Source organism: Puntigrus tetrazona, chromosome 7 (assembly GCF_018831695.1).
Source record: "Puntigrus tetrazona isolate hp1 chromosome 7, ASM1883169v1, whole genome shotgun sequence".
In the NCBI taxonomy this organism is placed as follows: Eukaryota; Metazoa; Chordata; class Actinopteri; order Cypriniformes; family Cyprinidae; genus Puntigrus; species Puntigrus tetrazona.
The window spans coordinates 38,360,351-38,383,340 of record NC_056705.1 but is presented as its reverse complement, the minus strand read 5'-3'; the positions used below and the strand labels follow the sequence as shown (position 1 = coordinate 38,383,340).

At 34.1% G+C, this 22,990-nt stretch overlaps 1 protein-coding gene across 1 annotated transcript in view; it reads right to left on the bottom strand.

Annotated features, from left to right (window-relative positions):
- rap1gds1 (RAP1, GTP-GDP dissociation stimulator 1) overlaps nt 1-22,654 on the bottom strand; it is a 34,465-nt gene extending 11,811 nt beyond the window's left edge. The window contains 7 exon segments of the mRNA XM_043245431.1: nt 2,946-3,071; nt 3,177-3,305; nt 8,073-8,219; nt 11,898-12,023; nt 16,837-16,959; nt 18,244-18,351; nt 22,292-22,654. Coding sequence (XP_043101366.1) covers nt 2,946-3,071; nt 3,177-3,305; nt 8,073-8,219; nt 11,898-12,023; nt 16,837-16,959; nt 18,244-18,351; nt 22,292-22,295 — 763 coding nt within the window. The 5' untranslated portion in view covers nt 22,296-22,654.
- Between the last annotated feature and the right edge of the window lie 336 nt (nt 22,655-22,990).

Sequence of the window (22,990 nt, the reverse complement as noted above, 5' to 3'; positions counted from 1 at the left end):
CATTAATCTGACGCATACTCTATACACAACATAAACGGTTATTAGATTTTAGCAATCATTATTTTGCATTATTTAGCCTTCAGACCACACTTAGTGCCAGAAATTGGCATCAGCCACTAAAAACCCCCCCAAAAAGCATCCCATCGGTTGACAGATACGTCAGACCATAAATCTGTTGCGTTTTGATGCATGCTTTCCCCTTCAAACGCACAACAGAGTGAATTACATAACACCCTGACCCAAAAAGACTAAACCAGACAAGTGATGCAGCAAACGTCACACCATGACACAATGTCAAGATATAAACAAATGCAATTCGTACGAGTCCAGAAAATGCGGGAACACAACCCAGCACACCAAATATTGATGATTCACACGGTGTCGGCGAATGACACAACAGCCGAGGGGAAAGTCCGGCATGGATGGATGTCTGAGGTCAGACATATGGCCGTCTCGCTACGCATTTGGCTGGTTACGAAACGCCTGCAGTGTTCAGGTACAGCACGGCTCAGCCTTTCCCCCTCTACATCACACACACACACACACAAGCGCTCTTCCTGAGGCCCACGTGACTCGCAGAGCTTCGCCTGTAGTGCTGTGTAGTGGCTCTAAGTAGGCCGTTGTCTTGGAGACTGGCAGTATGGGATAGCGGCGCTGCGATGAATGCTAACAACCAAAGCGCCGCTTTCGCACATGCTCTCGATGCTGTCGGCTTTCCATCTCCCACGTCTGCTCTCTCGCTCTCCCGCCGGCTTTCATCAAAACATACTGGAATTCTTCACAATTCTTCAATCGTGGTTAACTAAAACTAAAACATTCTTCTTACTTAAAATTTTAAAAAATAAAAATGTGTTACATGAACTGAAATAAATTGCATTCATTTTGATGTACTAAATTTGAAAAAAGTATTTTAAAGATTAAAGTAAAATATATATATATATATATATATATATATATATATATATATATATATATATATATATATATATATATATATATATATATAAATAAAATGAAAAAAAAATAAAAATACAAATATATATAAAAAAAAATATATATATATATATATATAAATATAATACCTATACAAAATCACAAAATCACTCAAATGCAACTAAAATTAAATAATACAAATTTAAATATTGGGGTAGTATTATCTATTTATTAGGGAGCCTGGCCTGAGACAGACAGCAGAGATGCAGCTCAGACGCTGTTTGCATGATGTTTATATTAATAAAGGGTCAATTAATTTAAATATTTTAGCATTTTAAATTAGAATTCTTCAACAAATTATACATGAACTATAACTCAATTGATTGAAGTCAACCCCTCAATTAAAAAGTAATGTTAATCTTTATAAAGACACGTTAAAAAGGAAAACGGAAGTTAGAAAAAAATGTAAACAGAATTTGAGGAACAAAAATCTTTTTTGTTGTTCATGGCATTTCCTTGGCCAGCTGAGAAACGCTGGTCTGCGGTATTTGCCGCAAAAAAAATCTCCATATCTCAGTATCTTGATTACCTGAGTACAGAGCGCGTTGCTAGCACATGATGACACGCACTGCATAGCCACGGTGCGAAAGCGTCGCCTAGCAGAAGTCAGATCGGGCCAACTGTCACCAATACCCCCCATCTAGAAATGTATTCAGTATCGATGTCGATACTTACCTACCTACCAACCATCCATCCCTGTAGACTAAAGATGTATTGTGGGCAAAAACAAACACTCACGCAATTAATTTCCCCTCCGATACACGCACTTCACACTCGCTCTCTTTCACAAACACCTCTTTTTCAGGCACGCATTTCAAAGCTGCTTCGAATCCTCAGACGCGCTCGCAGACACAAAGAGCAGCTGACCGAGGCTGGAGGATTTGCAGACCGCAGCTGTAAGCGGACCCCAGAGTCCTATTTTGAGGAAGCGACGGTGGCGGCAGTGGCAGTGATAACACTCATTATCCAAACAGGGAAGAAGCAGAGAAATCTCACGCATCTGTGTAATTGTAGCTTCCCCACGCCTCAACCGAAGGCAATAGACGACGTCTTGGAAAATTCATTTTGAGATATTTGCACCATCAAATAAACCAGGTATTGCATTGCTTGGCCGGTTTGGATAATATTTAGAGCATAAAATCTTCTTGCCTCGTGGCTTTCAGAGCCTGTAAACACAGCTGCAAATCACGCATTCATTTCATGAAGCGTCTCGTTTCTAACCACAACAGGTGGCCGAGTTTGACTTTCTATAAGTAACACAACACGCTCACAGCTGGGAGAAAAAGCCTTTGAGCCGCTGAACGCCGCCGCACAAGTCGCTCAGTCAGTGGGTCAGCGGGTCTCCACCAGCCATAGCCGTGTTCAAGCCTGATCTACAACGGCAGACCTCACGCTCAGTGTCAAAACTGAAAGCTTAACATCATTCGACTGTGAATTAACTAAATGCTCATGGTCATTTAAAAAGCAAAGATAAAAAAAACAAAAACCTTTACAAACGCCTAGCAAGATACAGCGACGGTGCTAAATGTATATTTCTTTCCAATAATATAGTCCTCCACAATACTTGCTTGGGTCATTTTGAGGTTATCGGCAATGGCCGAAAAATGCTTTTATCAATTACACTATTTAAATATTACAAAAAAAAAAGTTTTGTAGTCAAAACTAGACAAAGACACTGATAAGAAAGGTAAAAATCAAATAAAACTAAATAATACGGCTTGTTTTTAGGCCACAAACACACTTTTGTACTTCAAATAATCCCCCAAATATTGGCCTATTTGAGGTACTTTGGCTGAACTTGTTTATTTTATATAAAATATTCTATTCAATATTTACTTATTTTCACTGTATCAAAAACACAAAATACACGTCGTTAATACAAACAAGTGATGTATTTTTTTCCCAAAAGTCACTAAACTGATTCCCGACGGGTTCGTCACTGAGATCCTCACCGTTCTCAGCGAGCGGTGCCAACACCTCGAAGATCATCTCCTTCTTCTCGTGCTCCACCTGCTTACGGAAGAGTCGAACCAGCTCCTCTGCGATATTCGTAGAGGCGAACTGCTCCTTGCTGGACTCTGTTTGAGGATTAGGCAAAAGAGACGCGCAAGCATCACCCTACTGCATGACTTGATGCATTTTAATGTATTTTAATGTGTGGCTGAATCGAATGGGTAACTCACCGAGCTCTGCCAGGTTGCCGAAGGCAATGAGGCACATCTCGGTGAGCGCCGTGTTTTGAGAATGAACTCCCAGCAGTCTGACCAGTGTCGGGATCACACCCATGCTGATCAGCTGAGCCTGCAACGAGTCTAGAGAGGAAACACAAAACAGTTCAGGCAGGTCTTCGTCTAAAAACATAGATATATCAGTTGTTTTTGTATTATGTAGTAAGTATTATGCATTCATCGTTCTTGTGGCGATTGCATTGCAATAAATTGAGTTTATCCAAACACTATTTTCATTAAAAATATTTATATCAAATGCCACACACAATAATATGATTTTCCCGATTGTAATACAACGTGGTAACCTGCTAACTTGTCATCAAAAATAAATTGTATTTGAAGTGATTGTTGTTGATTACTAGGAGTGAAACTAAAACTATTAAACATACTTTCTCGAATGAAGCTTAAATAATATATTAAGAAGTACGAATATTGCGAACACAAAAAGAAATACAAAACGAAAACACTTGTTTGTTGAAAACACAAAAATGGAAAATTAACAGAGACTAGTAATTAATAGAAATCAACAGGAATGAATAGAAATAGATATTTTTAAGAATTAAAATGAGCAAAACTGAAATGAATTCAAAAAGCTATACGTAAATAAATACTAATAAAAAAAGGTACATAACATTTAGTTAAAAGATAATAATTTTAAATTGTTTAACGAACTAAAAGTGTAATTGTAAAATGCTAATTTTACTTTTTGGTGTCATTTACTGATTATTATTACTCATCAAACATGATCAATCGTGCATTATTTCATTGCATCAGGAAATCTTCTAAAAGTAAATTATGCAAAAATTAATCACTTGAGTGACTTCAACATGCTGAAAGAGTTCATTTACCAGCTCTTAATCTTACAGAATGAACATAGAATGCAGCCACATTAAATACTGCTCTGAGATTTCATTTTTTGTAGTGCTTTGGTGAGACTAGCACAGAAAATGTAATCTTGACCTGGAAATGCGAACGATTAATCAAGACCACAGTGGAACAAAGGACTGCTTAACCATCACATTTAATGTACATTCACAGGTCCTCCACCAATGAAAACACTTGCTTCAACCAGACTTGATTTCCTGGTCTGAACAGACATCTGCTTATCTTGTTGGCAGACATTTTCGAGGTCAACACATACATTACCAGGGCAGATATGATGGCAAATATTTAGCCTATTTAATTGATTAGCATCAGCTTATAACTTTTTCTGTTTGGCTGATATTTTGACTTATTTGTAGTGGTTGACTAATATATTAGACTACTAGATCAGACCAATTCATCAAACGCTATTTAACCGATAACCGATATTTTAAATTACCGGTTCAGCTTGTTTGGATAATAAGTGTTAAAATCAGATTTCTGACGGCATTAAAAACGCCAGCATCTGAGCGCAACTGTGAGAGTAATTTTTCCAAGATTTCAAATGACCGCGTGCTGTATTACAATCTGCCACTTTGTCATGTTACTGTGTACTGCATGTAAAATCGGTCTAAATATACATTAGCAGTTAACAACCACTTATTCTAATATTGGCATTATATCGCTCATCGGTCACCCTGCTCTCCAAAATATATTAGCTATATAAAACCTAAATAAACCTAAACAAATCGGTGGACAATATCAGCTTTATTTCGCTCCTCATGCTGTTCTCTAAAATATTGGCATCAACCATAAAAAAAAAAAAAAATTAATTAATATATTTTTTTAATATATTTACTTACTTTATCAGCTAGAAATATAAAAGAAAAAAAAAATAAACTATTTATCAACTACATTGGTCACCTTGCTCTCTTAGATATCGGTATCAGATTTATACAAATTAATAAATATATCGGTTGACAGCTACTTTTAAATATTGGCTTTATTTCACTCATTGATCTCCCAGATATCAGTATCAGCTATAACAATGAATAAATAAATACATTTTGGTTAACAACTATTTGTTTTAATATTGTTTTTATATTATCCTTCGGTCAACCCTGCTCTCTAAAATATCGGTACTGGCCAAAAAAAATGAATATCAGTTGACAATTACCTTTTTTAATGTATAAATAAAAATCTATACTCGTCAACCACTACTTATTTTAATCTTACTACATGTGTCATTTTAAGTCTTGTTTATGTTTACTAACGGTCATAACGCTGCACAAGTAAGCCCTTTAATACCCTGTGAAGAGATGTTTCAGCTTGTCTAGAAACGTCTCGATGAGACACAAAGATGTGGGCGGAACCAGCGCACATCTGGTGCCATCAATATGTCAGGAAGCAGATGTAGATCAGTAAATTCGACGGAGCAGAAGAGAAGAAGGCAGCTGAGACAACAAAAAGCTGTGTTAAAGAAGACAGCCATAGGAAAACATCCACAGTTAAAAAAGGAGAAAAATGTTATCGAGTATGATGGACCATGGAAGAAGAGTTTGGTACAAAGAATTGTAACACATTTACGCAACAGAAGTCCCTTCATCGCATTTAATAAACAGTTGACAGTCCAAAATGCTTCTTCCTTACTACCTAATTGCTTGTTATTTGCTTTATCGACCACGGAAGCTTTGCCGGTCTGAGCGAGAGGAACGTTTGAGCAACAGCTATTGGCTGAATGTATCAAAGAAGAAAACACGATATAACGAGCCTTGGCAGAATTGGACATTAGCCAGAGATCGTTGAGGAACTCCAGCCAGTATTAGAAGCCCGAATCACGTCAAGGAAATGTCAACCGGGGACCTGCAGGTCTCACTGACGGAGAATGAGTCACGTTTTCCCAAAAAGAACCATATTTGCATCTCGTCTAAAGCTCACGCGAGACTTTTTTTCAGCTATAACAATGACAGTTTGCGAACAGCAATAATCAGCCATCGCAAAACCAGATTAAACCAAATAACTGAATAATTAGTGACTTTACTCTTTACGATATAAATAACACAAACACGTGCATTTAACAGGATAATTCCGCCGCTGAATGCCGAGTGGTCAATACAGCATGATAAAACAGATGATATACTAACAGATATGAAGAATAAACAGGTACATAAAAATGCCATGTTCATTAAGTGTTCGTTAAAAGCAATAAGGCTTCATTGTGTTTACAAGGGTTAAAAAAAACGATTTAATTTAAACTACAATACGTTTAATTTTATTGCAATTAACATTCGGTTCACACTTTACGCATTAATTTTTAAAAGGATATAATTTCTGTAATAATCACGCTTTCTTATTCCCTTTACAAGGGAATGAATCAGCAATAAGAGAAATTACAGTTCAGTAAGTGTTTTGGTTCGCCGAGATATAAAAAAAGAAAAGCAAACACAAAACGATCTGACCAAACAAGTACGGTGAAAGACGTACATAAAACCTCCCAAGCGATAAGCTTATGCGATTAGATGAGTCATTTATCTTGGTGTCTTAGTAAACACGATGACAGGCCTTCGGTTAAAAACACATACTCTGTGCAAGAAAAGCAATCTGTTACATGACACAACGTTTGAGAGAAAGAGTGACGAGGGAAAGAAAAGGCTGGTTACAAACAGCGTGAGGATGATATTCGGCGATAATAAGCAGCCCGCTGGCTCTTCTCTTCCGTTAAAATCATATCTCGCCATTTGCTTTCATCAGGAAACCAAAAACAAAAAACGCCTGACCTGCATTTGTTGATTCGCGCTAGCCTCTGGAAGCGAGGTGTAATAGATCGAAAAAAAGCTATTACCATTTCAAGCCAGCAAACCAGGGATGAGGGAAGCAGGGCTTGGCCTGTCCATCAATTATTCAGGGACATCAAGTCACAAAGATGTAAATACACTGCCTGCATTCCCTTAAATATTAAACAACGCGCTGCACCGCTGAACAGCACGAGGCCAGATCCTTACGTAACCTCCTGGGCACGCATGATACACCGAAAACTGTATCCCGGGTCAACTATTCTTTAAAAATCGATAAAAACCTAGTTTAAGACAAACAGTCGATCAAAACAGTGCTCTGTTTGTTTAAGCAGCCCAAACTAGAAATAAGTGACGGAAAGCTATACGTTATCATTTCCATTAATCTCAATGGTAGTTGCTCGGCTGGAGCATTCAGCTCTGGAAGTTGCCGATTTTTTTAAGCAACTTTCCAGTAAAATTACATCAAGGCATTAACTGACTAATTTAAGAAGTGCACAGTGCCACGTTTTTCTATGCATGGCATTTTTTTGTACGCGTATCAGCTACGTTTGGAAATAAAATCTAACTATTTTTAAAAGGTTTTAAAAAAATAAAAATCAATTTACAATTAAAAATTTAAATTTAAAACATTTAAATTATTTAAAAACAATTAAATTGTTTTTTTTTTTTTTAAATAAAAACTATTTAATTAAAGAAAAACCTAAACTTAACTTCTAAATTAAATGCATTAATACAAATTTTTTTAAATAAATTATATTATTATATTATATTTATTATGGACGGTCATAAAAAAAAAAAAAAAAAAACAATATTAACACCACCCCCAGCAGCAAAGGACGTGGAAGCTAATTACCACACAAAAAGAGCAGATTGTAGCCATTTAGCAAACGTATCGATAAAAGACATTAGATTCATAATACATAGGAGAAGTTAAACAACACATAGGCTTTCTTAGAGTGGTCCCCTACGGATATTACCGTTAATGTTCAACTGTGAGGAAATACTGTAGTCAGACTCAAATCAAAACGCGTTTGTTTTACAGAGAATGAGATAAAAAAATTAAAAAATAAAAAATAAAAGGTTGCCTTATCTACGCAGTATCGATTAACACAAGAATAATTTAGAGAACATCTCAGACTATACCAATAAGGGACCATTCGAAAAACATCGCCTGGTTTAGGGGATCGGTCATTACCATTATCATTGCTATAGTTCATCAGCATGCCACAAAAGACAGTCAAGAGCTTCCCGGTGGCCGGGTCAGTGCTTTCGGCCAGAGACTTAATGTGCACGGCAACTATCTGAGCACCGCCCGCTGCGTCAACTGCACTTCTGCCCTCATCTGCAAAACAAAGAGGTCACATAAAAAAGAAATAAACAATAAAAAAGGCAACCAATGACACAAAGAAACATCAACCTGGAACAGAATGACAGAAAAGAGGGTGTTAAAGGAATAGTTCGATAAGTCCTTGTCGCTCAAACTATTCCTTTAATGGAGGGACAGACTGGGATATTCATGAATGCAAGTAATATGACAACTGATAACGTCACATGAAGAACAGAAGAAAATAAGCATTTTGAGATAAAAGAAGAGCAAATGAGATCGAAACCCGTCTGCTGTAAATGCACACCGCTCCAGCGCCGGATCCGTTCACAGCTGTCAGGCTGACATGAGGCGCGGACGCAACTGAAGGCAAAACCAGAGACCAGAAGTGCAGCCGAAGCACAGTGTACCGAATCCAGACCGCAGCGGGATCACGAACAAGGGAACGTGTTAAAAGATCCACAGAGGCCCGGCATTATTTACACAGGGCATCGAAGACGAGAGCGTAAGCGGATCTTTCGACCGTCTGCTATGAAGCAGCAAAATAAAAAGAAAAAACATTTTAGGATAAAGGATCTTAAAAAGCAACGTGGAATGCGGTGTGCAAAAATAAATAGGTTTTTTTGTAGCATGATGCATTTCAAGAAAAAATGCTGTTCATCTAGGCGATGCACTTTTAAGCAGGTCAGTTAAACGTTGCCTATTTTTATTAGAAACAGCACGTCTAATAAAATATGCTTCACAGTCATTTACGAGCAAGGCATGATGGGGTTTCCTCACCTTTCATTAAATATGCAAGTATGTAAGTCTTGTATGACTTAAAAGACACCTTGTAAAAGCCACTTGGTCGTGCCTAGATTTAAAATGAGTAAAATATTACACTGGGGTTTGTGTGGTGATTACATTTTTTTCATAAAAAAAAAAAAAAAAAAAAGTGATTTTCCGAGGCGAGATATTACATTTTTATTAACGCTTTTGTAAAATGCACACAGATGAATCTCACTCCTACAGGATCAGCTGCTGGCCAAGGTTGGACAACATCAATAACCACAAAAAAATTACCTGACAGCATCAAAATCGTCAAGAAAAGATGCTGGTGAAAGTAAATGAACATCAAAGCACATTAAGCCTCCTTTTCGCCGGCTGGTTTATGGCTATCTTTAAGAAAACAATTATAATTTAATTATTAGAAAATGTGAGCTGCTCAAGTTCTTACATGTAAAACTAACAAAATCAAATATTAGCCGAAAAGCTAAATGGAAATAAAATATTTTTAAGCTGATGTGCTAAAATAAAAAAAGTGAAAATGACTACAAATAAATTAAAGAGAAATATTACTAAATCAAGCAAAAGTAGAAGCGCATAAAAAAACCTCACCTAAAATGACAATAAAAATGGAAAATATAAATAAAAAGCTCATTCACAACAAGCAAACACATATAAAAAAACTAACATAAATGATACTAATTAATATGACCGCTGATTGCTTGTGCAAAACTCACGATCCTACAATGTTGTTGATGATTTGCGCTGTCTGCTAAATGAAAGCGATTCATGAATCCCGAATCTGACGTCTCTTACAAAGCACTTCAGCTCCATTCCAGTCACAGAAACAAAGCTCCGTCCTAACCTACACCAGCGACTCACATTTAAGCTACATTTTCCAGTAAGCTCCTTTGGTGAGAACGTCGTTCCAGGTTTGTTTACACTGATGCCGGCCCACGCAGGGTCCGCGACGACCGCCTTCCACCGCGCAAATGAATCAGGAAGAGCGAGGACAAGAAGGGAGAACGTGACTTCGATGCAACAGAACAAAGTTAAAGATCCAAATACCGAAAACAGCGAGACCGTGCGATTCCCAAACTGGCTCCCTTGATTGGTCTTGGACGCCGCGCGGTTCGCGAAGTCCTTGAGCGAAAACGCATGGCGGCGACGACATGTGTCATCTCTAAAGGGTCAGAGGCATCCGGGACGGCGTTCAGCTGCCCCGTCAATCGGCTTCAACCGCTAAACACATCTGTGCCCATTTGCCAAGGGTTCCTAAAGCAATGCCTTTCGTGTCTCTGTTAGCGGCCACGTAAATCAAGCATCGGGAAACTGAAGAGTTATCGCTTTTGACTTCACTGCTAATATTCAGGTGTGACATTCAAATGCTAATTAAAGAGCAAATTTAGTTTGCGATAATTATTGATTCATTTCAGTTGTGCAACAAAACGAATGCGTGCGTGTCTGCGGCGTAGAAATATAACTATCTGACGTCTTCGTGGCGTGCAGAAAGTCATGCGTGCGCCATAAGAGATATTAAGTGATCGTGACGTAAAAAGAGGATAATAGTCACAATTAGGATGCAAATTAGACGAGGTACTAAGACATGATTTTGAAATGGGAAGTAAAAACAAACGAGATACTAAGTCATCGTTTAGAAAAAAATAAATAAATAAAAATAAAAAATCTGACTTCAAAATTACGGGAAAAAAATCTGAAAAAACTCATAAAAAAAATTCTGACTCCTCTGTATGAAATAAAGTTACAATTGATTTTAATTTAATTTAAATCACAATCATGACTATCATTTTGTCTATTTTATGTCAGAATTTGTTTTTCCAGCGTGCTGGAGTTGGCCTTCCCTTTGAACGGATGAATAAATCCATACATAAAGATATTATTTGCATTTATTTATTTATTTATTTTAAAGGTACACTGTAAAAAAAATTAATCACACGAGCTGAAGACGACAGCATATAAAACTGCAGTTTTCTTTTTATTATTATTATTACTGTTAAACATGAAGTTTAGGTGGTGCTTTATAACATGCTCGTCCCTTCTTTAAAGCCAACTGTTAATTATTTAGGGTCAGGTGATGTTAAGGGAGTCACAATCTCGCTCTAGAGAGCATTTGACTGAAAAACCCCAAAAAAAAAAAAACAATCTATGCAGTGCAGTATGAGTCAGCAATAACTGTACCTTTTAAATAGTATATACCTATTTTTAAGAAATGATTTATATTTTAAATAGCCACAGACGGGAGCCGCTGGATTAATTCAATTAATCCGCAGAAAGATGGCCGCTTCCCCATCTTTCCGTCATAAATCACTCGATCCTGAGAGCTCAGATACACTCTTGGGATCATTTTCATCCGGACAAAGATCTTTTCATACCTGACCTGACATCTATAACACACGGTGTGAAGGGGGCAAATAAAGCAAAACACATTAAAGCCATAAAATATTTGTACACTCTCTACAAACGAAGGGAGAAAAAAAAAATGGGATAGCAGTGCAATAGTCAGTCGCCGCTGGGTCAGTACAAAATAATTACCGATTGGACAAGCTAATTATTGATGCGAAAGTGCGCCTTTATTCAATAAATCAAGAGTCAAATTATTCCTCCTCCACCACATAGTGTGCTTATAGACAGAACATCTCTTGAACAGAGAGATGAAGGGCTGGGGATCGATTCAGACGTCCCAGTTTGATTCAATTCTTGATTCTGTTCGCAAGCTCTCAATTCGATTCTCGATTTTTTTTTTTACAGAGTATAGTTTTTTAAAAATCTGTATTTTAAACCTCGAGTTTAGCCGGACATCTTCTCGCTCGACTATCAGCTGCTCTGCCTGCCTCGTGTCACTCATTTAGACAGCCGTAGCAGCAGCTTCCCTTCAGATCATCCCAGACACTCGGAGATACGGGCACTTACGGCTGTCGTAGCAGATGTTGCCGAGGGCTCGTCCCGTCTGGAGCAGTATTTCCTGGTCCTTGCTGTTCAGCAGCTGAACCAGAGGAGGAATGAGCCCCGCTTCCACACACGGGCTCCTCATGAACTCTGCAGACAATAAAACGCTCAAATCAGTAGATGTCTGTGTCTGGTCGATTCAACCAGTGCAATTCAGAGGTCCCTGGGAACAACGTCTTTTAGGGCCCCCTGAACTTACGAATTTAAAATATAATATACACACATATACATATATATATATATATATATATATATATATATATATATATATATATATATACATATATATATATATATATATATACATACATATATATATATATATATATATATATATATATATATATATATATATATATATATATATATATATATATATATATATATATATATATATATATATATATATATATATATATATATATATATATATATATATATATATATACACACACATTTATATATATATATATATATATATATATACATATATATATATATATATATATATATATATATATATATATATATATATATATATATATACATACACACGTATACATATATATACATATACATATATATATATACACACACACACACACACACTATATATATATATAGTATAAAAATAGCTAAAAGTACGTGTAGCCAGGTAAAGAACATACACCACATACAGAAGTGTTTTTATTACTGTGCGTCACTTAAAACGCTTCACATAATATGTTTGCACATCACACAGCACACCTGTTGCTGCATCTATGTGGTAACTACAGGGTAATTATCCTTTCAATCTATGGTTTACATGAATAACATTCATAGTCATTTTAAACAAACACACTATTTCTAACAGATCGTTATTAATGATGGAAAACAGCAGCTGCATGATTTTTTTCGTGGTTAGTACGCAGGTTCACAATTTAACAGTAAGAGCATTTATTGTAAGTGTATTAAGTACCACATTTGGGAAATTTTACTACAAATTTTACAATCCCTGGTTAATGCTAGCTTGCTCACCCTCATCTTCATTCGAAGTACGTTTGGATAGACGGCGCACACCTTAATAACCGATATTTTCTTTTTTAATTCGGATTACGTTTTGTTTTGTGCATTCGTCATTTTTACTGGTTCATTTGTATTCGATTAATTCCAGTCATTTTCAGTTTGTTTCGGTTAGCTGCCAACGCAAAAACAAACGTAAATATAACAACTGCATTTTATTTTATTTCTGATTTATTTGAAGTAGCATAAATAAACGTTTTTATTGAATTTCCAGAGAAATGACGTAAATCGTTTTTCTTACGGAAGTTGAAGCGTTTCACCTAATAATCAGATTTCTTTTAGCTTGTATTCAATGAATATATTTGGTATTAATTTAATGCAGCTCTGTCAAATGATTACCCGCGATTAAGGCATAATCAATTGCTAGCCGTGCGTTTAAAATCCTTTAATGCACGGCTAGCCGTTGATTATGCTGCTTATTCCATGGTCATTTGCCACGTTCGCCAGAGATGAAATAATACGGCAAGATCGCATTTATATGAATGAATTATGCCGTTTATTTAAAGTAGTGCTTCGTTTTAAGTTAAATTGTGCCTGTGTTTAATTTAAGCGTATTTAAGAAAGATTTAGTGTTCAGTAAATATTATTAAATTGCTGTTTTGCGATACATTTTTTCATGCATCGTGAAAAAAAGGGGAAATTATATGTAGAAAATTGCAAAAAAACGTGTTCGATATTCTGCATTCGGTGCGGTGTTTCGTTTTGTTGGGCTTCGGGCAAGAATTTAGAATTTTTGCATCCCTAACAATCAATGCACCGTGTTAAAAGAGCGAAATAAACCGTACACTTAAATCCTAAAACGTATCCCGCTCCTCTCTTTTAGCTTGGATTCAATGAATATATTTATTATTAATTTAAATTTGGGCAAGATTTAATAATTGCTGTTTTTCTCCAGGCCCATTTTCTTTGAAGACGCCACACTAAGAGCCGGGGTAAATATTTAACGAAGTTAATTAAATCAAATAATAAAATGGTAATAATAACAATAATGTATATTTTTAAAGATTTCGTATTAAATAATTGAGCTGATCAAAGAACACAGTGTTTCAGGCTGCGCTGGTGAGCCTCACAATAAATGTAATTGCTGAGTTGCTGTTGCGTAAACAAGGTAACCTTTCTGACGGCGTATATATGAAATTATGTGTACGGAGCGAAGCGGATAAATACGTTCTCTGCTCCACACAGAAGACTCTCCTGTATTTTAGTTCAGTCTGCCAAACTGTTACTCAACCCTGTGATTGGATTTCGAAAAGAAAGACATGCACGGAGAGTAATGCTGCCAAAACCGGCAAATGGTACACTTACAAAAGCAAACTACATTTGAAGCATTTTAAATATTACGTATAAATATGAGGAATACTCATTTACCATGCTTGATCACATTTGGTGCTGTCAAAACATTTAGTCGCGATTAATCGCCAAAATAAAAGCCTTTTTCTTTACATAGTGTGCGTGTGAACTGTGTGTGTGTGTGTATATATATATATATATATATATATATATATATATATATATATATATATATATATATATATATATATATATATATTGTATATATATATAACTGAGCAATAAATTGCATCCAAAATCCAAAATAAAATAATAAATGTACACATTTATACAAATAATTTCTATGACATATACATTAATAAATCACATTTAAAATAAAATTATAAATAATAATAAATGTATATATTTATACAAATAATTTATATATAAATTAATCAATCACATTTAAAATAAAATTATAAATAATAATAAATGTATATATTTATACAAATAATTTATATCATATATAAATGAATAAATTGCATCCAAAATAAAATAATAATAATAATAATAATAAATGTATATATTTATACAAATAATTTATATTATATTAAAATTAATAAATTGCATCCTAAATAAAACAGTAATTAATAATAAATGTACATATTTATACAAATAATTTATATATAAATTAATAAATCACATTTAAAATAAAATAATAAATAATAATAAATGTACATATTTATACAAATAATTTATATATACAAATGAATAAATTCTATTTAAAATAAAATAATAAGTAATAATAAATGTATATATTTATACAAATAATTAATATTATATATAATGAATAAATTGCATCCAAGATAAAATAATAATTAATAATAAATGTACATATTTATACAAATAATTTATATTATAAATGTATTTGTATATATAAACGGCATATGCTTCTTAAATATATGTGTGTGTGTGTGTGCGTGCATTTATATATGTCTTCATTTTTTATATATCTTTGTGTTTCGAATTTGAGCAAAAGTCTTATAGGTTTAAAATAACACAAGGGTGAGTAAATGATGACTGAATTTACATTTTCACATGAATTATCCTTTTAATATCTTCACATATGCAATATATACTACGTGCAGTGTAATCAAAATGATCACTTTTATATTTAAATCATGTAGCGCAAGTAATGCACGTTTGTAATGAAAAAGCTATATGCAATTAATAATATACTATGTTCAATATTAATATTAATAACGTATTTTATATTTAAAATTCCTTTTCAGTACACCACATATTCACATAGTATTATTATTTTTATTTTTATTTAACCATTTAATTTAAATTTGTAAATGATAATAAATAAATAATAAATAATAAATAAATTAAGGCGAAGATAGCAGAGACAAACAAACAGCTTTATTTTATTATTTGAAAACTTTCTATAACAGAGGTTAGTGAAACGAAGGCAGTATATTAAGGCTCTGATTATTCAAACTCCAGCTATCTTTATTACCAAAATCTTTTTTTTATTATTACGAAAATATATCTCTTTATATATTTAAAGGAGGCTCGATCTCTTTCCGGAGGGCCTTTGAAATTAGAAATTAAATTTGAATGCATATTCCGCAGTAAAATTAATTAATATCACAAACATTGTGAATAAATGCATTTCCCCATTAATTATTAACATTTAATATTACAGTATAATTGTAAGCCATTACTTTTAACATTTAATCAGCTTAATTAAAAGTATTAATAGCACGTGCATAAATTATACCAATTAATTAAATGTTTTTTTTTTGCTTTATTCAAGCTACAAACGTTAATCAGCGACTAGAGCGGTCGAGTGATTTTTGACAGCATTCGTTTTTGTATTCTGCTTTTCTTTATTTTGGTTTTCGCTACATCTAAATACATCTATATATGGGTTTTTTTACCTTTGCAAATCAAGTTCAACGAAATGAAAATAAAAAAAATATAGATTTTTAGAAAATTTTTGTTTTTGTGCATGTTATTGTATTTCCAATAGTTTGAAACATGTATAATAATATAGTAGTATAATAATAATAACTAGTATATAGCTGAAATAAAACTAAATATTATATATTAAAAATTTTCAAGGAAATTATAAATGCTGCCCTCGCAATTAACTGAAATAAAAGTAATTAAATTAATAAAAGTTCAATTAAATACGATAAAATGTACGAAAATATTTAAACTATTAAAAATGACAAAATCACATAAAAAAACTGCACCTAAAATTGAATTTAAAATGTTAATGAATACTATAATTATATATATATTATAACTAAAACAACAAGGTTGATATAATAAAAAGAACTAAGGATTGAACTTGTGTTTTATTTTTGGACAGACAGAAATAACGATCACAAAGTCTACGCACGACGGTTTTAGTTTTAGTCGAGTGCGCCGCTGAGGCCGCGTGAGCGAATTTATCCCTCCTCGTTTTTTATTCACAACGTCATTTTGGTTTCTCGTTTCCACAATGTCCTCGCCGGCTTTCGCGTGGAGCTCCGACGTGTTGCAGGAAGCGACGGCTTACCATTTTTGGCCAGCTCTGCGATGACGTTGGCTACTTTCGGCGTGCTGGAGTTCTGCGCGGACAGGAGAGCGGGCATCGTGGCGAGGACCCCCGTCTCCTGGATCTTTCCGCTGGTCTCAGCATCTGAAAACAGAGCGAGGAACATCGGTCCGACGGGCTTCAGGTCATTCAGGCCACGAGCAGCGACCCGGCAAGGGAAGAATCACTGACATAAAACGCTTCCGGCATGACGTCTAGTCTAGATATGATGATTTAGGTTCACATTTAAGTCTCCCGACCTGATGTTAACACCGGTGTTGGTTCGTGGGGAGGTTTCTGACAGCCGCATATAAAGAGCGATAACTAGTTGCTGAAACTAGTACTTTTTAAAGCACAACAAAACTAGGAACAGGTTTTCAGCCGCCTGGTCATATTTACAACAGTTTTGTTATTGTTGACTAAAATATAGCATTAATATACTAATACATAGCTGAAATAAAATAAAATAAAATAAAATAAAATAAAATGGAAAGATATTATATTTTATATTAAAAACTATAAAAGGTTGACTCGGCAATTAACTGAAATCAATAAGGCTGCAATTTAATAGAATAAAATTAAGAAAAATATCACATTTTTATTATAAAAAGTAATAAAATATACAAAAAAAAACTAAAATTCTCAACGAAAAATGTATAATAATATAATAATATAATAATAACTAATATATAGCTGGAATAAATGAAATGAAAAATAAATATTATATATTAAAAATTTTCAAGGAAATTATAAATGTTGCCCTCTTGAGTTAACTGAAATAAAAGTAATTAAATTAGTGAAAGTTAAATTAAATACGATAAAATGAAAGAAAATATTTAAAATAAATTAACTATTTAACTATTAATTTATAACTATTAAATTAACTATTAAACTAAAAAAAAAAAAAACTAACATTTTATTTAAAATGTTAATGAATACTATAACAGTACAACACTAAAATAACAAGGTTGATATAATAAAAAGAACTAAGGATTGAACTTGTTGTGTTTTTGTAGCCATGTGTTTTATTTTAACAGAAATAACGTTCACAGTATATATCATCAATATATATTGAAATAACCTTTTTAAAAAGCTGGGCAGAATACTCCGGCATCCTGAAAACGTCGTCAGTGAAACTATAAGCCTGATCTTTCAAATGCATTTTAACTTACGCTTTCCAGATTTCATTTGGCATTTGGCTAAAGTTTTCTCGCCAGTGTGACGCAGAAGAATAAAAAAAAAAATAATAAACAAAAAAATAACAAAAATATTGGATTGTTCCTGCATCCTTGAATTATCTGAATATAAGCTGTGCTTAAGTCAAGGCTCCTGCCCTGAATCATTCTTCATTTCAGCCGTAAGAAGCGAGAGAAAGACGAGCAGACTTACTGTTGTGGGCCAAAGCTTTGAGCAAGCAGTCCAAGCAGCCCTCGACGCTGTCTGAAGAGCTGTCTGCCGGCGAGAGCTTCAGCGTCTTCAGGGCTTCGCTCAGGTTATCTGCAGACGGACAACAAACAATCAACAACTTCATCGACTCAAAGGTTCACAACTGCGCAAAATCGTGAAACACCGAAGCACCTATATTTAGCCCAAAGCGATTGACATATTAACCCTATAGAGCCTACTGCTTTATCGCTGTGACAAAATATTAAATATGCCGTAGATAATCTACATGCTACATCTGCTTCATCTGTTTGATAGTTTGTACTTTTAGCAAATAAAAGGCCTTTTAGTATCAAGGTCCAAAAATCTGAAATCTTTCTGTGAAATCTTTACTGATGATATAAATATAAATTAAATATAAAACATCTGTGTTTTAAATATAAAGTATTAAATATAAAACATCTGTCTCTTAAATTTGAGGATATATATTTATATATATATATATATATATATATATAATATATATATATACATTTTATTTATATATATTTCTCTATAAATATATATATATATATATATATATATATATATATGCATGTGTATGTATATATATATATATATATATATATATATATATATATATATATATATATATATATATATATATATATATATATATATACATATACATATATATATATATATACATATACATATATATATATATATATATATATATATATATATATATATATATATATATATATATATATATATATATATATATATATATATATATATATATATATATATATATATATATATATATATATATATATATATATATATATACATATATATATATATATATATATATATATATATATATATATATATATATATATATATATATATATATATATATATATATATATATATATATATATATATATATATATATATATATATACATATATATATATATATATATATATATATATATATATATATATATATATATATATATATATATATATATATATATATATATATATATATATACTATATATAGATATATATATATATATATATATATATATATATATATATATATATATATAATATAATAAATAATGTGTGTATATATATATATATATATATATATATTTATAGATATATAGATCATAAACATAGCTATCATTTTTAAATCAAATAATTGGATTTAGTCACACAGCTATCATATTACATATGACCATATTAATATCAAAAACTGTACCTAATTCCATATTTTAGCTCATTTCAGGCCTCTAAACAAAACTGTTGAGCTCCACACACTCGTTCACATGCTTTAAGAGCCATAAAAGTCTTACGCATCAAAAAAAACACAAGCCCTTTTTCCAGCGTTTTGTCCAATAGTTATATTAATAAACCGTTGCATTTAGTTATTTTTCAGAGTAACTGCACGCCCATAACTCATCACACTACACACACTCATTCAGCGGATGCTTTCATTCAGCGTTTTTATGCATCATCTGGGAAGCGGCGTTTGATTCCCAGAAACATTTTAATAGGTAGAAGAGCTCAACTAGTACGTCAAGGTCAGAAAGAAGCCAATTAAAGAGTGAACGGTGATTCCCGAAGACCCTCGTCACTCCGGGGGACGGTTAAAGCCAGCGAAGCCTTCGTTCCATTAACAGACTCCAACAAATCACGTCCAGATAAAGGCCAACAGAGACAACGAGTCAGATCTGTCATCAAATCACCCGTCTGCTTTATATGTGGTCTAGAAAAAAACAATAAGGGCACAAATTCCCAAGAAGTGCAAATTAAGTACAGCACGCTCCCGCATAAAGCATAACTACTAGTATACAAAAATACTAATTATACCAGCTCTCAGATCCATTAAAAAGAACAAAATCGAACAAAAATAATGTTTTTTCTGCACTTAATTAAATAAATAATTGGTGCATTTTTCTACACAAGATGGTCGTGATTTTTTGTGCTCGGTTGGATAACAAAAAAGTGAAATTGAATGACAAATTGATAAAAACAGCTAAAGTTTTCATGTGTTAAATTATAAAAAAAATACATTTGGGGGTAAGAGCACACAGACAAATTCATGCTTTCGGTGTGAATTAATAATGTCGCAATTATACCAAACCTGGCTAAAATAGTAGCATGCAAACAAAAAAATGCACCTTAATCTAAAAAAAAAAAAAAAAGTAATATAATCTAATAAAATTTAAAAAAATTTAAATTTTCAAATGCGCACAAAAAAAAAAAAAAAATACTTTTAGCATTGTTTACATTCGGGCCGTTTCAAACCAGCGTGAGTTTCTTTCAAAAGAAGATTGTTTAAAGAACGCTGGTAATTAAACGGTTGCTGGTGCCCATTGATATATGCATCGTGAAATAAAAAAATACTATGGAAGTCAACGCGTGCAGCAAAACGTGTTCTTTGTTGTTTAGCAGCCAAAACAGAAATGCATACGGGTTTGGAACGACAATGAAAAAAACTGAATCTTTTGTAGATTTTTAAAAATGAAAGCGCTGCACCGTAAGAGAGAGAGGTTTGAGGAGGCTTCACTTCTGTAGAGGCACGAGCGGGAACAGACCTTTTCCAGAGATGCTTTTATTATTATTACAGCAGCTTTGGCTTTGGCTGAGTGTAACAGAATAAAAGAATGATCAAAAAAAGGTTCGGGGGGGAGGAAGAGGAAGAAATACATTCAGAAAACAGGTGAACAGCCTTTAAAAAAATGGCTTTAATCTCGATTGTCAAATCGGCATGAAATCAGAATCGATCCAATGTTATCTTGATGCATCCCCAGTGAAAAATAAATGTACTTAAATGCATCTGAAATGCATTTATTTCACGTTAAGCATACACTTTCATACGTACGTACTTAACAAAATGCTGTGTAATTGTAGTTTTAGCATGCTTAAAGCCTAATTTTGTACCTAATGCACATTGATTGTTTGGAAATTAAAGTTATCTGTCAGTAAATGTTAACAGATCTGAACTATAATTAATATTAAATAAATGCTTTTTAAATATAATAAGTTAACAAGAGCTAGTGCCGTAAAACGATTAATTGTGATCTAGCGTATACAAATGAAAAGTTTTTGTTTACATAATACGCGCACTGCGTATATGCATAAATAAATTCACATGTAGCATACATTTTAAAATATTTACACACATATATATACGTATACATATACACATGTGTGTGTAATTTATATTAAAAAAATACATGCATTTTTATTAAATATATGCATTTGCAGATATACATATATTACATATACAGTATATTATGTAAGCTACATTTTTCTTTTCGGATGCAATTAGCACTGATAAAGACGTATTTCTGATTTTCCGTCGAACAGCGTTCCTCGATTAACGTTGTTGCCTACTGCACAAGTAAAAAAAGAGCCAAAAAAGAGGTTGAAAATCCCTGCCCCGGCCACACACACCGCAGCCCATCCCTCCATCAGAATATCCAGCTCATATGTGACCTGCTTTTTCTGCAGACTCACCATATCACCGTTTCGTGATGCAGACCGTTTACATTCATCTGAATCGACCCGACATGCACATCCCGTCCCCAGCACGCGCGCTGCTATCTGGTTCACACATCTGTGTCAAGTATTACATCACGGGCTGTCAATCACACGAGGCTGGGGGGGATGCGCTGGGGATGTCTAAGAAACATGAGGCGTGTTATTAATAACGAGCAAATGAAGGCGCTGTGCGTTTCACCGAGGAAGACGGATACAGAGGGGCCGAAAGATGAAGGATGCGGGATGATGGGCATGTGTGGTCCTGATGTGCATTTCTTAATAATCCATGGCAACGTTACATCACAGGCTCTCTGAAGGATGGGCTCTCGTGGGCATAATGCGAACACGCTCTGCTCGTGCCTCCAAAGCATTAGTTACTGCCTGAGGTTGCTCACACTCACTAGCGTGCATTTATCATTTGTAAATATTAAAGACCGAGTTCACGTTATGCACCGGGCGTCTGCTCATCTCCTTGTTTCGCTTTACTTACCCATCGGGCTGGTGTGCGTTAGCTCCAAGTGTAGTCTCTGGAGGACCGAGTGCGCTGGTTGTCTCGAGGCGGGTACCGGATCGGTTTTGGTTCGCTTGTCAGACAGATATCCGGGCAAGGCCCACCTTAACCCACGCTGCTCCGGTGAAAACAGCCGCTGCCGCTACAGACGTAACGTTACCGGGGAGATGCATACAACCGGGCGAAACCGCTCTGTGCTGATGTCGGGGAATGCGATGTTTTATCCGAAGAGACGAACGCTCGCGTGCATCAAAATAAATACGGCGGCACTTCAGAGGCACTTCCTTCTAGAGAGCGAGCTGTCTGATTCTCCGCACAGCCGACGAGCGCGGCGAGGCCCCGCCCTCCTCTCAGCCGATTGGATTGCGGGCCGCGCGGAAGGTTCTTGTCTCGACGCTGATTGGCGGACCATGTTGTCGTTGAAGCAAGCCACGCCCTTCGAGGGGTCCGCTCGAGTCAAGTCGCTTGTGTTCCAACTCAAATATGAGATGACTCGTTTACTCGAATCGGTTCTTTCGAACGGTTCTCTTTAAATCATAGGTCGCAAAAAGCAGTGATTCGTGCGCGTCATTACGTATTTACGTCATCACGTGATCAGTAAAGCTGTAGTTTTTTATTTTTAACGTTTTTAATCTATCATACAGCTTAAATACAGTTAGTAGGCTGTTTGCGTTTCAT